Source organism: Vitis riparia, chromosome 7 (assembly GCF_004353265.1).
Source record: "Vitis riparia cultivar Riparia Gloire de Montpellier isolate 1030 chromosome 7, EGFV_Vit.rip_1.0, whole genome shotgun sequence".
Taxonomy (NCBI): Eukaryota; Viridiplantae; Streptophyta; class Magnoliopsida; order Vitales; family Vitaceae; genus Vitis; species Vitis riparia.
The window spans coordinates 18,672,494-18,688,508 of NC_048437.1; the positions used below are offsets into that span (position 1 = coordinate 18,672,494).

At 31.1% G+C, this 16,015-nt stretch overlaps 1 protein-coding gene across 1 annotated transcript in view; it reads left to right on the top strand.

The window, feature by feature from the left end:
* Positions 1-16,015, top strand: part of LOC117918118 (disease resistance protein RPM1-like) — a 33,737-nt gene that overhangs the window by 17,215 nt on the left and 507 nt on the right. Inside the window, exon 4 of the mRNA XM_034834642.1 lies at positions 9,928-11,268. Within this exon, the coding sequence (XP_034690533.1) occupies positions 9,928-11,268 (1,341 nt within the window). The remainder of the gene's footprint in view (positions 1-9,927; positions 11,269-16,015) is intronic.

The following is a 16,015-nucleotide window of genomic DNA, read 5'->3' on the forward strand; positions in this document are numbered from 1 at the left end:
TCGTGGATTAAATCAGGCTTACTTTGATCTTGATTTCTATAAATTTCTAAGGAAAAATTGACCTTATAATGAATGATGGAAATATTCTTATTGATTGAAATATTATATCATATATTGTGATCACTTTATTATATTTTTTAAATTTATCATATGCTTTTTGTTTTTGTCCAATATTATTCATATACGAGATTATATATGCTACTTCAAGTTTTGGAATGAAACAGTAGTTTTGGTAAAGTAATACCTGAATCCATCAAGGAGAATATTTCTTAATATATATTATACCTAGTTCTTAATGGTGAAAGGTGAGAAGTCTATTCATTTATATGACAAGTTAGTTTTCCCTTGAAAAATTGCTTCCACTTTGCTGAAACAATTTTTTTTTTTTTTTTGTAAGTAATGCAAAAATGTAAAAAAAAAAGACCACCATTTATTAATTTATTTTAAAATAATATATGGAAATCTAATTTTTCTTTTAAAAAATGCTTCTAATGTGTTCTACGGACTAAAAAAGTATACTTGAATCAGTGCATCATATTTTTTTCCCCCAAATCATGGGTGACTTTAAACCTTATAAGAAAGTTGCAACCTTCAACTTTTCTCACTTTTTTGTTCCCGTATTTTAATATATATTAATATATTAAGCCATGATAAAAATTTAAATCTTTTAGTATTCTTAATTTTATTAAATTGTAAAATTATAATATTTAATTGTTAAAAAGATAAAAATATATTATGGGTGAAATAAAATTTTATTATTTATTTTAATTTACTTTTCATTATTTTTATATTTTATCATTATTTTATTTCAATATATTTCGCTACAAATAAGTCTGTTTATTCTAGATAGTCCATGTAGTTATAGTTTCGTGGTTTGCTAAACTATAGTTTAGTGCCATTATGATTATAAAAGGAAAGTATAGTTTATTGTTATGCTAACTACCTTTTTGTTTTTTGGAGAAGGCTTTTCTAGTTCCCTATCCCTACCTCTCAAATCTTCATTTGAAAAAATCATAGCTTATTGGTAGCCTTGCCCCCCTTTATAGAGTAGGCTCAAGTTGGAGTCCCCTCCCCCTACCTCTCAAATCTCCATTTAAAAAACAGTTCAACTACTACTTGATATAAGCCATCATAATAACAATAAATAAATAAATTCCAAGAATCAATAAAAACAGAAAGAGATGAAAATAAATTTATAAATAATGATGAATTAGATCAGACTTATCTTGATATTGAATTTTTTTTTTTTAATGCCCTAATGACAAATTGATCTTCTAACAAGTGATGAAAATATTCTTTGAGAAAATGCTTCTAATTTGGTAAAAGAAGTAAAGTTGAATTATTAAGTCAAAATGGTAATTCTTTCATGATTCCATCAACAAAGTGTGGAAGGAAAAACAAAGAAATTGTTCATGCCATAAACCACGACAAGGAGATAAGAGTTCAAATTACAACTTATTACAAATAAACAGACAACACTAGCAATTGAATTATATACATCAATTCATGTGGATAAAAATATAATAATTAAAATACAACTAGAGTGAATGAAAGAGGGAGAAAAAAGGGGAAAATAGAAGTAGACTTACTGAGTTTTATTGCCATTGAGGGGAACTTGAGACTTGAATTCCCATACCTATTGCATATCACAATCAAACTTCGATTAGAAGAGGAATAAGGTTTAACATAACTCAATGCAACTCAACCTGATAGCCTTCTATTAAATTTTTTTAAAAGCAAGTTTGGCATTCAGTAATACACAAATTGCATGCTTTTTCGATTAACAAACTTGAAATGTATATATTTACAAAAAATAAGTCGTTGATACAAAATAGAATTAAATTGTAAAAATGAACTATTAAAAAAAAGGAACAGCTCAAATATGTGACATATTAAACTAATCACACATTTATATAATAAAATTGTAGTGGGTTTATAGGCATGATTGGAGGTACCTCATTGTCTCCATCTTTTCCCCTGTTTCTTAATAGTTGCACACTTGGTATGCCTTAAGCAATATTTCTATTATTAAAGAATCGCAAGATTCCATGTGTGTAAACTAGTGAATTTTTGTTGATTACAACTTTGCAGTTTATGGAGATTGATACCATTGCCATTATAGGGCCACAATCTTATGTGGTGGCCCATATGATATCCCATGTCCCAAATGAACTCCAAGTTCCTCTGTTATCATTTGCAGCCATAGACCCCACCCACTCTTCTCTTTAGTTTCCCTTTTTTGTTAGGACAACCCAGAGTGATTTGTACCAAATGAAGGCAATAGTTGAGCTTGTTGATTATTATGGTTGGAGGTCGGTAATTGCAATCTTCATTGATGATGACAATAGAATGAATGCTATGTTGGCATTAGAAGATGTACTTGTGGAGAAGTGGCTTAAAATATCCCACAATGGTCTAGCATGCTTATAAGATTTTCTTCTTTCCATTCTTCTCCTGTTATGGTTTGTGGATTTATCCTTGTTCAGAAAATTTTGTGTTGGACGTCCTGATGAAGAATTTAATTAAAACATTGCAGCTATAAACCAGTGCTCCAAAAGAGGAGTCTCTTCAAGATAAAGCAAGTGGGCTAGTTACTGTGCAGTGAACATCAAAGAGTTGTTCTTAGGGATCTCTCATATAACACTTGTGATACTCTCATGTGTGAAGGGTCTTGGATATGGTTCAGGCATTGGGATAGGAAAAACAATTGGTTAGCTTTTATAGTGGGGGGAGGGGTTTTGAATCCCTACACACATTCATGCCATCATTTTTTTTCTTAATCTCTAATTCATGTCTCTGGGCACATTTTGTTTGTATGACTTTCCCATTTGTAAGGGGATGTTGCCTTCTGATCAACAGTATTGAAATCATTTGGATGAAATATCTAGATAAATATCAATCTTGCTTAATTTTGGCTCTAAGACTGCTTTCTAATATATTCACATCCGTCTCACCTACAACATCATGGCTAACAATGTCCGAAGAATGGTTTCGGTTTCATTAGCATGCTTATTTAGCATTAAAGTAATCATCTAGGGTCATTTTTGTTATATTCATGAGTTTCTTTTTATGGTTAAAAAGTGACACTTTATCAATGATTATTTTCATATTAAAAAAAATGATCGATATGTTACTATAAACTTTGTGAAACCAAGGTTTGATTAATCTTGATTTTGATGATAACAAAACAAGGTTTAGAACTAATGATTATATTTCAAGTGTGATTAGGCAAGATGATTTCCAAAGTGACAATCACAAAGACAAATCAAGCCAAGAAGAAATCATGAAGAAGAAGACCACCTCAAAGAGAAGTGTTTTTCAAAGACCCAAGCTTCATAAGATCTCTTTGTAAGGTTGTTGGTGCACTAGGATTTTCATGCATTACATTCTTTACTTATGCACCAAAATCATCCAAGAGTTATTTTGTTTTTAAATATTTTAAGAATCGGATGATTTCATGTTTTCAACTAAAACCTTGTGTTAAATGTCTTTCAAAATTGTTTTAAAAGGTTTTAAGTTGAAAAAGTTGGTTGTTGAGCTAAAAAACGACTCAACCGGTTGAACTGGATGAGGAATTGTTCGACCGAAAGCTCAACTGGTCGAGGTCCGGGTCGATCCCCCAGCTCAACCGGTCGAGGTCCGGGTTGACCCACAGCTCAACCGATCGAGGCCCGGGTAGACCCCCAGCTCAACTGGTCGAGGGTGCAAAAAACTCTCTTTCTTCTAGAAGGGTTGTTCAACCGGTCAAGGTTGAACCTCAACCGGTTGAGGCCCAACAGTCACCTGCCAAGCATTAAATGCTAACGGCTAATCAACCGGTCGACCCCTAGCTCGACTGGTCGAACCCCAATGGCTAGTTTAGATTTTTTTTTCTTCTATAAAAAGGCTCCAATCTTCATTGTTTCATGAGCTTAACCTTCCCAAATCTTTCTTGATTATATTTGAGCCTTAGAAGAGTGTTTTTTATTGCACCATTGTTCTAAAACTTGCATATCCTTAGTGCACCAACCAATCCTAGTTTTCTTGTATCATTTGAGCTTAAAGTTCTTGTGCTAGGATTTGTGAGAGATCATTTTATTTGTAAATCCTTGAGAGGAAGTTGTTCAAGAATGGGATATCTCTTGAGAAGTGTAAAGGGTGCTTGGAGCCAAAAGTCCAAGAGAGTGAATTGGAACCATAATCCAATTGTTTATCTTGAAAGCTTGGTTTGGAAGCCTTGAATTAGTTGAACCTCAAGCTTGGGATTGAACCTAGAGGAGAGTGGATGTAGGTCGGGCTGCGCCTAACCACTATAAACTCTTGTGTTTGCATTCTTTCTTCCCTACTCTTTAATTTATATGCAATTGTCTTTATATTGCTTATCATATACTTACATATAATTGTTTCTTAAATTCACTTGTTTAAATTTGCGAAAAGAGACTATCACCCTATTCACCTCCCCTCAAGGCGATTACCATAGGTTGGATTAGCCTAATATTCCTAACAAACTTGTTTATGACAAAATATATATATATATATATATATATATATATATATATATATATATATATATATATATATATATATGTTACCACAAATTTCATTTTATGGTGAAAAGTAACATGTGACAACAAATTTTATTATGGAAAAATTATTTATTTTTACTATAAAAATTTTTATGGTTAATAATAACTGCCATGGACTTATAACAACAAACTCACCACAAATAATTTTTTGTGGAAAAAAATCTTTTACCGCAAAATACTCTCTTTTAATCACAAATTAATTTATGGCAAAACCCCATTTTTATTGTAGTGATTGCTATTGATTTGTTCTTTGATTTCTCATATCTTATTTGTATTTAATTATTTTTAAAAAAGTTAGCACTTAATTCACCTTTTCTTGGGTGATTATCTTAACTAAATTAGCCATTTTTTTTCTTCATAAAGCAGTTTCTTTGATAAAAGTCTGGTGAGCATTTGCTACCCATCTTTGTTGCCCCTATCATGTGGGCCTTCACTCACCCACCTTTAATTATATATATATAAAGAGATGTGAAAAACAAATAAAATTGAAAATTTTTAATATGATATTTGAATGTATGCCAAACAACATATTTTTATAAAATGGTAAAAGTAAAAAATCTATTGGCATATATAAAGATATAAAAGTCATTGACTCCTATTTTTCCCAAAACAGGCATTCAAGTAGGTGGCATGTCCCGTTCAAACTGACTGTCATATTGAGAGCTCCACATGGTTATTAATGCTATTTTGTCTCTTGCATAAGCTCTTTTGTATGTGATAAAAGTCTGGTGAGCATTTGCTACCCGTCTTTGTTGGCCGTATTATGTGGGGCTGCTCTCACCCTTGACCAAAGCGCACCTACCATATTTTATTTAGCTTAATATGATTTGTTATCCAAATCAGGGTTCATGAGAATGAGAATTTATCTTAGTCTACAATGTGAACAACGTCTAAGTCTAGGTGACACGACAAGTATATATATTTCTATAGAATGAGAATAGGCATAAGACAATTGTAATCAATAAGCATGTCCGAATCTGTTAAGTTGGCTCTATTACTTCAAGTTACATTCATATGTTCATTGTTTCATAATTAGGGTATTCAGTATGTTTTATCTTATTCCTTGACAACTAAAGCATTTTATATCAACTTCTATATAAATTATGATTCCTTTTATTTATATGAACTTATTCACAATTTTTGCCAATTTATTTTCAAGGAATATCGTAAATTCTTTCAAGAAAAAAAATCCAAATAATAGTCTCTTAAGAAAGCTTTCATTAAGGTCATTTTGCTAGAATTACTAAATATAATTTGGTTGAGGTACTCATTTACCTTCACCAACCACTTGAAATAGAAAGAAGGTATGAAAAGGTGGTCCTTTAAAAAATTTGAATTTTAATCCTAATTGATAATGAAGAGATAATCTTAATTAAGCCTAACGCATATTTAATTATTAGAGGTCAATGGATCAAATGGAGAATATGATAAAACAAACAAGATCGATGCATAATATTAAGGCTATGTTTGGTTCCTCGAAAATATGAGGGAAAATGCCAAAGAAAAAAAATAGAAAGGAAAAGTAGAAGAAAAGAAAAAACGAAGAAAAAAAAACAAAAAATTTAAAATCCATAAATTATTTTATATATTACTTCAAACTTATTTTAATTATCTTTCCTCTTCTATGTAATGATTAAATATACAAAAAAAATATAAATTTATATCTAATTTTAATTATATTTGATTTTCTTTTCTATTTTCCATTTTGAAACCAAGTATGAAAAAATCATTTTCCTCAATATTTTTTTCTTTTCTTAGTATTTTTTGGGAACTAAATATAGCTTAAATATATGTTGGAAAGAAAAACTTTAAAACATCTCTTGGGTAAAACCCGTGCTTAATTGGCTATAGACGTTATGACAAAATTCCAAAGAAGTAAAACTTATTCTTTTATCAAATTCAAAATTTTGAACACAAATTACCAACAAAACTATATATTAATTAGTTTTTCCATATTTATATGCATTTAAAGCGATTTTTAACCTCTGCTTGTTTGTTTGTTCATCAGAAAATGGGTAGATGAGATATCACAAATTTAATAAATGAAGTGAAAAATGACATTTTAATAATAAACTAAAATAATTGTGATACAAATTGCAATTTTCTTTTTGGCGAAAGAATTATAAAATGAAGGAATTAAATGTCACCTTTGATGGGAAGGAATTATTGTGTGATTCCAATTCTCTACCTGCTTTTTGGGTCCAAATTTTGAAAATGTCCAATATTAAATGGTGGTTGAATTATTGGGTTTAAATTGAGACATTTCTGCTTTGATCAAAAGTCTCCGTGGCCCAGCTTTTATTTTCATGGACATTGTTGTCTTTAATGGCTATTGCCCCACGATGGATACAACGACATGACACATCCGAGGTCATTTGTTTCACTCTTCTTGTAACTTCACTTCCAAACGTTTCAATGGTTAGAAATCTAGGTATTCGATAAATCAACTTAATTTAACGTGACTTAATAATCTAAATTAAGTTATTAATAAATTATAACATAATAAAATAACTTGGTATTATAACTCAAAGTTATGTTTAATTTTAAATACTAAATTAAAATAGTTAATTTATTTTTAATTTTAAATTTCTTTTATCTCATTTATCCACATTATTGAGATTATATTTTAAGATTATGATTTTATATTCATATATATATATATATATATATATATATATATATATATATATATATATATGAATATAAAAGTTAAAATCAATAGGGATAAATATTAATTAAAAATAACTGAGGGTAAAAATGTTAATTTGAGGATTTAGAATAAAATAAGTTAATTTTATCAAGCAACCGTAATGCTTAAAGTAAAAAATAAATAATAAACTTAAAGTTAACAACTTACGTATAATTTAGCAAATCAAATGATTAGGTAATAAATATTAAATTTTATCAAATACTCACTTAGGCTATGTTTGATTACTGAAAAATACGAGGGAAAAGTGAATGATATTATGAGGAAAAATATGAGGAAAACAAATTAGAAAAAATAAAAAAAAAGGTAAAAGAAAAAAAATGAAAAATTTAAAAAAATTAAAATCAATAAATCATTTCTATGTATTAATTCAAGCTCATTTCACTTATTTTAATTCTTTTATATAAAGATTAAACAATTTAGAAATACATAAATTTTTTAACTAATTTTAATTATTTTTTTATTTTTTATTTTTCATAGTATAACTAAACATGATAAAATCATTTTTACTTACCATTTTTTTTTCTTTCATTTGGACTTCCTAGGAACCATACACAACCTTAGATTAACTTATTAAGTTTATTGATGAGATTTTTATGATTGTTATTTTGAAATAAAATTAGTCATCAAAAGGAAAATCAAAGATCATGGTTATTGTAAGTAATAACAACTTAAGGTTATTCCACATATACATACTTTCTATTAAAATTTGTAGGAGGGATATGAAAGAAAATAAAATACAATTAAAATTACTTAAAAATTTATATATTTTCAAATTATTTAATTTTTAAGTAAAAAAGAAAAATAAGTTAAATTAGTTTGAAATATTCTAGACAAATAATTTATTGATTTTAAATCTATTTTTTTTCTTCATTTTCTATTTTATTTTCTTTGTAATTTTCCTCAAATTTTTTTGGGAATCAAACATAATATGAGGAAAATGATTTTACGATGTTTGGTTGTACTATGTAAAATACAAAAGAAAATGAGATTAACTAAAATTACTTAGAAACTTAAACATTTTTTAAATTATCACATTTTATATGGAAGAATAAAATAAAAATAAATGAAATGAGTTGAAGGTAAGATATAAGAATAATTTATTGACTTTAAATTTATTTTTTGTTTTCTTCAACATTTTAAAAATCTCATTCCGTAAGGTAATATCCTATATTCTTTCAAGAAAGAATCCAAATAATAATCTCTTAATAAAGCTACCGTACAAGTCATTCTACTAGAATTACTATATTTACTTCGGTTGAGGTACTAATTTGCCTTTTTCAACCACTTGAAATATATTCTTTCTATTAACCTAGCTCCTTTGAGGGAAGGTATGAAATGGCGGTCCTTTAAAAAAATTGAACTCATATTTATAAAAATATAAATATGAGCCTAACTCATATTTAATCTTAATTGATAATAAAAATATAATCTTAATTAAGCCTAACTCATATTTAATTATTAGATGTCAATGCATCAAATGGAAAAAATGATAAAATAAACCTTAAAACATCTCTTGGGTAAAACCGATGCTTGATTGGCTACTGGCGTTATGATTAAATTCCAAAGAAGTAAAACTTATTTCTTATCAAATTCACATTTTTGAACACAAATTGTCAACAAAACTACATACCAATCAGTTTTTTTTTTTTTTCCCTACTTATATGCATTCAAAGCAATTCTTAACCTCTGCTTATTTGTTCATCAGAAAATGGGTAGATGAGATATCAGAAATTTAATAAATGAACTGAAAAATGACATTTTAATAATAAACTAATTGCAATTTTCTATTCGGTGAAATATTAGAAAATGAAGGAATTAAATGTCACCTTTGATGGGTAGGAATTATTGTGTGGTAGCAATTCTCTACCAGACAATAAAGTTTTAGATATTAAATGGTAGTTGAATTATTGGGTTCAAGTTGAAACATTTCAGCTTTGATCCAAAGCCTCCATGGCTCACCCTTTATTTTCATGGACAATATTGTTGTCATTCGGACATTGACTTGTGAACACAGCCCATTAATGGCTTCCGTCCCAGGATGGACCCCAATAATACAATGACAAGACATACCAGATCTCATTTACTTCTTAGCTTCCAAGTTTAAATGGTCAAAACTTTATTCAGATTAACTAAAACTTATTGATAAAATTTTTATAATAATAAAATTATCTACTAAAGAAGATTCAAACATCATGATTAGTGTAATTAGCAAATATTTCATTTATGAATGTTAATAGAGAATTTATTTGAGATAATATTATGTTGAAAATGCTATCGGAATTATGAGTGATAATGGAAGAGATCTCAAATATTTAATTATGTCCTTTACATTCTAGGGTTTGGATTGAACCTTCAACTACAAAAATTTTATTTGAATTTATTACATCTTCAAAATTTTATAGGGTGAAATATTTTGCTTTTGATGATCAATAAACATTAATTGGCAATATTTGTAACCAAAACTGTTTCTAAATATTTAGTCCACTCTAAAAGCTTTTTAAAAAATGTATTTATGTAAAATATCATAAATTAATGTAATTGTATTAAATATAAAATTTTTATTTCAATTCTGTCAAAAGCAGACATATAAGAATTCAAATGTTACACTTAAGCTTAATTTCAACTTTTCTAATGTCCAGTTAATTCAAGAAGGCATTTCAGGGTAGATGTCCCCCAGAACTAAAGACTTTGTCTGATGATATTGTCAAAAGATGTGGAGGACTGCCACTAGCAATTGTAGCAATTGGTGGTCTTTTGTCAAGAAAAGAGAAGATTGTGTCCGAATGGAAAAAATTCAGTGACAGCCTTGGGTCTGAGTTGGAAAGTAATTCCCATCTTGAAAGTATCAATCCCATTCTCTCTCTCAGTTATCATGATCTGCCTTACCACCTCAAGTCCTGTTTCTTGTATTTGGCAATCTTTCCAGAGGACTACACAATTAAATGTGGGATCCTTACTCGGCTGTGGATTGCTGAGGGTTTTGTAAAGGCGAAGAGGGGTGTGACGCTAGAAGACACTGCAGAAGAATTCTTGACTGAGCTCATACACAGGAGCTTAGTTCAAGTGTCACAGGTATATATTGATGGACTTAGTAAAAGATGCCACATTCATGACTTGATGCGTGAGATTATTCTCAAAAAGGCTGAGGGGTTGAGTTTTTCTTGTGTAATGGCTGAAGAAGCCTCGTGTTTTGATGGAAGATTTAGGCGCCTATCAGTTCAGAATAGCTCAAATAATGCTCTAGACATTACCAGTAAAATGTCTCACATCCGCTCCATTTTTCTTTACAACTCTGAGATGTTTTCTCTGGGGACATTGGCTTCAAAATTTAAGCTTCTGAAAGTATTGGATCTTGGTGGTGCTCCTTTGGACAGAATTTCTGAAGATTTGGGAAATCTATTTCATTTGAGATACTTAAGCCTGAGGAAGACAAAAGTCCGGATGCTTCCAAGGTCCATAGGTAAACTACAAAACCTACAGACTTTGGATCTGAAATATTCCCTCGTGGAAGATCTTCCTGTTGAGATCAGTAGGCTTAAAAAACTGTGCAATATTCTATGCTTTGATTATACATATGATAATGCTGATTTCATACCGGTTTCTGTTAGTGGAGTGCATGTAAAGGAGGATATTGGGGGTTTGGAAGACTTGCAGAAGCTGACTTCTGTGGACGTAACTCATGGGGTGCAGATAATAACAGAGTTGGGAAAGCTGAGGCAGTTGAGGAAGCTGGGTATTACAAAACTTTCTAGAGGAAATGGGCAGCGTTTATGTGCCTCCATTTCAAACATGGTCCACCTTAAATATTTGTCTGTTTGGTCGCTGAGAGGAGATGAGATTCTGGATTTACAGTATATATCAAATCCACCTCCGCTTCTTTCAACTATCTACTTAACGGGTCGTTTGGAGAAGTTACCTGACTGGATTTCTAAACTTCCGAATTTAGTAAGAGTGGGCATAAATCGTTGTAACTTAGTGAATGATCCAATGCAAGTCTGTCAAGCCCTGCCTTGCCTGCATATTAGTAATATTACTCAATAATATTAGTAAGTCATAGACAAAAATTATTTTAAATGTCTAGGTTAGCTTTATATATATATATATATATATCATATTTTTATAAATTTTTTATCAGACAAATAAATTTCAAATTAAGTAAGACTTAATATTTTGGATTCATTAACGAGTTTAATAATTTCTAAAAATAATTTAAAACTCAAAGAATGAACCAATTAATACAAAAAAATGTAAAAAATACAGAGTTTGTGAGGAGAAGACTATGATAGTTTTCTCTATTACTGGCTGGGCATAAATAGCCACTATACAAAGCTTTAGATCCCATAGTTTAGGACCAATTGACTAACAATAAGAAAACTATAGCTATCGAGATACAATCACATATTTACAGGAATTCTAGTAATTCTAGTCTATCTTTACAACTAGCAGTAGAGGAAAATTAGGGGCTTGAATGTTGGAGAATCAACTTGGAGATAATTACTCCTAATTGTCAACACTCCCCCTCAAGTTGGTGCATAGATGTCGCTCTTGCTTAGTTTGTCGAGACAACCATTAAATGCTTGGTTTGACATTGCCTTGGTCAACACATCAGCAAGTTGGTCTTGAGATCAAACATGAGGAACTTCAATCAATTTTGCTTCCAATTTGTCCTTGATAAAATGCCTATCAACCTTAACATGTTTGGTTCAATCATATTGGACAAGATTATGGGCAATATCACCCGTTGCCTTGTTATCACAATATAACTTCATAGGGCTGATTTGCTTAATATGTAAATTTTGCATTAGATTTTTGATCCACAACAATTCACATATTGCCTTAGCCATTCCTCTGTATTTGAATTCAACATTGGATCTAGCAACTACCTCTTGTTTTTTACTTCGCCAAGTAACCAAATTTCCTCCTACAAATGTAAAATAGCTAGACGTAGGACGTCTATCTTGAATTGACCTAGCCTAATCGGCATCTGTATAGTTGTTAATATCCAAACTATCTCCTTTTGTGAATAAAATTCCCTTTCCTGGAGATGACTTCATTTAGCGTAAGATACGGATGATAGCATTCATATGTTCTTTGTTTGGGGAGTGCATGAATTGACTAACCACACTCATCGCATAAGCTAAATCAGGCCGAGTATGTGCAAGATACATTAATTTTCCAACCAGTCTCTGATAGTGTTCCTTGTTAATAGGAACTTGATTTGAATGCACACATAGTTTCAGATTTTCTTCCATAGGAGTGTTTGTTGGACTACATGTTGTCATACTAGTTTCATTCATTAAGTCTAAGGCATATTTTCTTTATGACAGAAAAATACCTTTCTTCGATCTTAACACTTCAATTTCGAGGAAATTCTTCAATTCACCGAGGTCTTTCATCTCAAACTCATGGGCAAAATGTCCTTTAGTGTTTTCCTTTCTTCAAGATCATTTCCAATCACTATCATATCATCAACGTACATAATAAGAGTTGTGATTTGTGCTTTATTATGCTTCAAGAATAGAGTATGATTTAAGTTACTTTGCTTGTAACCAATAGACTTCATAAAACTTGTGAACCTTCCAAACCACGTTGTAGTAGACTATTTCAAACCATTTAAGGATTTTCTCAACCTGCAAACCTATTTATTACCTTCAGTTTGCTTATTATAGCTAGATAGTAACTCCATATACACTTATTCTTGGAGATTTCCATGTAGATTTGCATTCTTTACATCAAACTAGTGTAAAGGCCAATTAAGATTCACCGCCATAGATAATAGAATACAAACATTATTAATTTTAGCCACTGGTGTGAATGTCTCCATATAATCAATTCCATATGTTTGAGTATATCCCTTGGCGACAAGTTTTACTTTGCACTGTTCAATAGTTCCATCGACTTTGTACTTAATGGTGAAGACCCACCTATATCCAATAGGTATCTTCCTTTCAGGCAAGTCAACAACTTCCCACGTTGATTTTTTTTTAAGGGCCTTCATTTCTTTATTCATTGCCTCCTTTCATTTGGGATTTTTCAAGGCTTCTTACACATTGTTAGGAATGGATACAATAGATAATTGATTCACAAAATTCATACTTTCCTTTGACAATCTATGATAGGATACATAGTTATTTATGGGATATTTAGATTTAGAGTTGATGACAGGTTCATAGCTAACTTTAGGTTTCCCTCTTGTGACTCGATTGGGTAACACTTTTAGGTGAGGTTCAAATTTAGAATTTTCGTAAGACTCAAGCATGGAATCAACTGGAGAAGACAATTGGTTTGATAGTACATCGTGCAAGATTGATGACACTTCCATTTAATTCTGAACTTCCTTCTAACCCTAATTCTCATCCTCAAAAAATTTTGGACCATCACCAGTCTCACTTGGACACTCCTCCTTGTTATCTATGGTGTTATCATCACTTGGACATTTACCACTAGTTCCCAAGTTATCACTTCTTATAAAATCCAAGTTGTCCAAAGGATAATGTAAAGTTTGCACTTCATCTTTATTCTCCCCCTGAAGTGAAGACTCAGAGTAACACATATCATTTTCATGAAAGACCACATCAAGGGTAACATAAAGCTTTCGAGAAAGGGGGTGATAACATCGATAGCCTTTTTTATGCAAGGCATAGCCAACAAATACACATCGAAGTGCTTAGGGTTCCAACTTAGTTCTTAAGCCTTTGTGAATATGCACAAAGGCTACACATCTAAAAAATTTAGGGGACATATTTGGTAGGGTAGGAACATTTACAATATGATGAAAGACATCAAAGGGAGCATAAAATTGTAGGAAACTAGAAGGTATAGGGTTGATGAGGTAGGTTGCAATGGTGACACTTCACCCTAATAATTGGTAGGCATGTGAGCTCGAAATAAGAAAACACGAATAACCTCAAGAAGGTGATGATTTTTTCATTTGGCTACTCCATTTTGTTGAGGGGTGAAAGGGTAAGTAGTTTAATGAACAATTTCATGTAAATTCGGGTAATATTTCAAGTCTTGATTGATAAACTCACCTCCATTATTAGTACGAATAACCTGAACGTTAGATTGATATAGAGTTGCTATCATTTTGTGAAATTGATGAAACAGAGAACTTACCTCGCTCTTTGATTTCATCAAGCAAATCCAAGTCATGTGAGTGTGATCATTAATAAATGAAACAAACCAACGTGTTTTACTCAAAGAAGAAGTATTTGTAGGCTCCCATATATTAGAGTGAATAACCATAAAAGACACAAGACTTTTATTCATACTAATGAGAAATGAAACACGATGACTTTTAGCTAGTTCACAAATGTCACACTTAAAACTTGAAATAGTCAATTGTGAAAAAAGTTATGGAAATGATTTCTGTAAATATCCAAAAGATGCATGGCCTAAATGTTTGTGCCACAACCAGATTTCTGAACTCTGAAGTTTATCAGGTGTATTAGCTGAAAAAACTTGAGCTAACTAATTTAAGCTTGCCGAAATTAGATCCAGATAGTAGAGTTTCCCTCTCCTAATACCATAACCAATCGTCTTTCGAGTCTGAATGTCCTTAAAGACACAAAGGTTGGAACAAAAAATCACAACACAATTTAAAGCAAGGGTTATTTGAGCAACATACAATAAGTTATGATTAAGAGAAGGGACAACCAAAATAGAATCTAAATTCAATTTTTTTGTAAGAGAAATTGAACCTCTCCTAACACGGGAGAGGGGGTACCATTGGTTGTGGACACTATATGTTGGTCTGAGGATTTTATGAACTATAAATATGATTATTGTCAAAGGTCAGGTGATTTGTGTCACCTGAATCAATTATCCATTGACTATGACTAACAGGAGTAGAGGTATGAAGAGTCTTACCCACATTCTCAGAAGTAGAAATGAAAGAGGAGGCTTTCTCAAGATTGCTAGAGGAAGCATGACTAGGCTTGACCAGCACAATAAAAGCATGATGGTTTGTCTTTGAATTTCATTTGTGAGGTGCCTTAGCAAAATCTCACCATTCTGGATATCCATTCAATTCATAGCACCATGACTTAGTGTGTCTAGTTTCACCATAGTGAGTACACATACGTTCTGGTCATGCAACTCCTATTTTGTAGCTATAATTTTATGATCTAAATGACTTATTATGATTATGATTCGGTGGACCAGATGTTCAATCTGGTTTCGGGTTTGTTTATAGTTGTTGATACTTGACTTGACAAGCTACCATAGTAGATAGCTCTGAATGTTTAGGTTAGCCATTTGGTGTAACTTGGTGAACAAAATCACGACGAACATATGCATAAGTTTCTTCAAGATCCAATACAGGATCCCTTCTAAGAATCTCACCTCGAATTTGTTCAAATTCTACATCTAGTCCATTCAGAAAAATATACACTCGCAGTCTCTCAACTAATTCTTTATAAGCAATAACATCATCGAGATCATTCATGACAATTTTATCACGATGATCTAGCTCTGAAAAATTTCTATCAGATCACCATAATAGGTGGAAAGAGAACAACCAACTTATTTGGTGGAAAATGCTCATTGATTCAGTGCAAAGAGTTGCGATTCATAAAGTTCAAAGAATGGAAAATTCTAGTTGAAACTCAAGTAGGCAAAAAAAATGAAGAAGTTGAGATCAAATAATGGGCTCGAGTTTTTGTCAAATGTTTTTAACTCATTTTTTCAAAATGAAGGCATAGCTACACATAGAACTGTTAGATATACACCTCAACAAAAT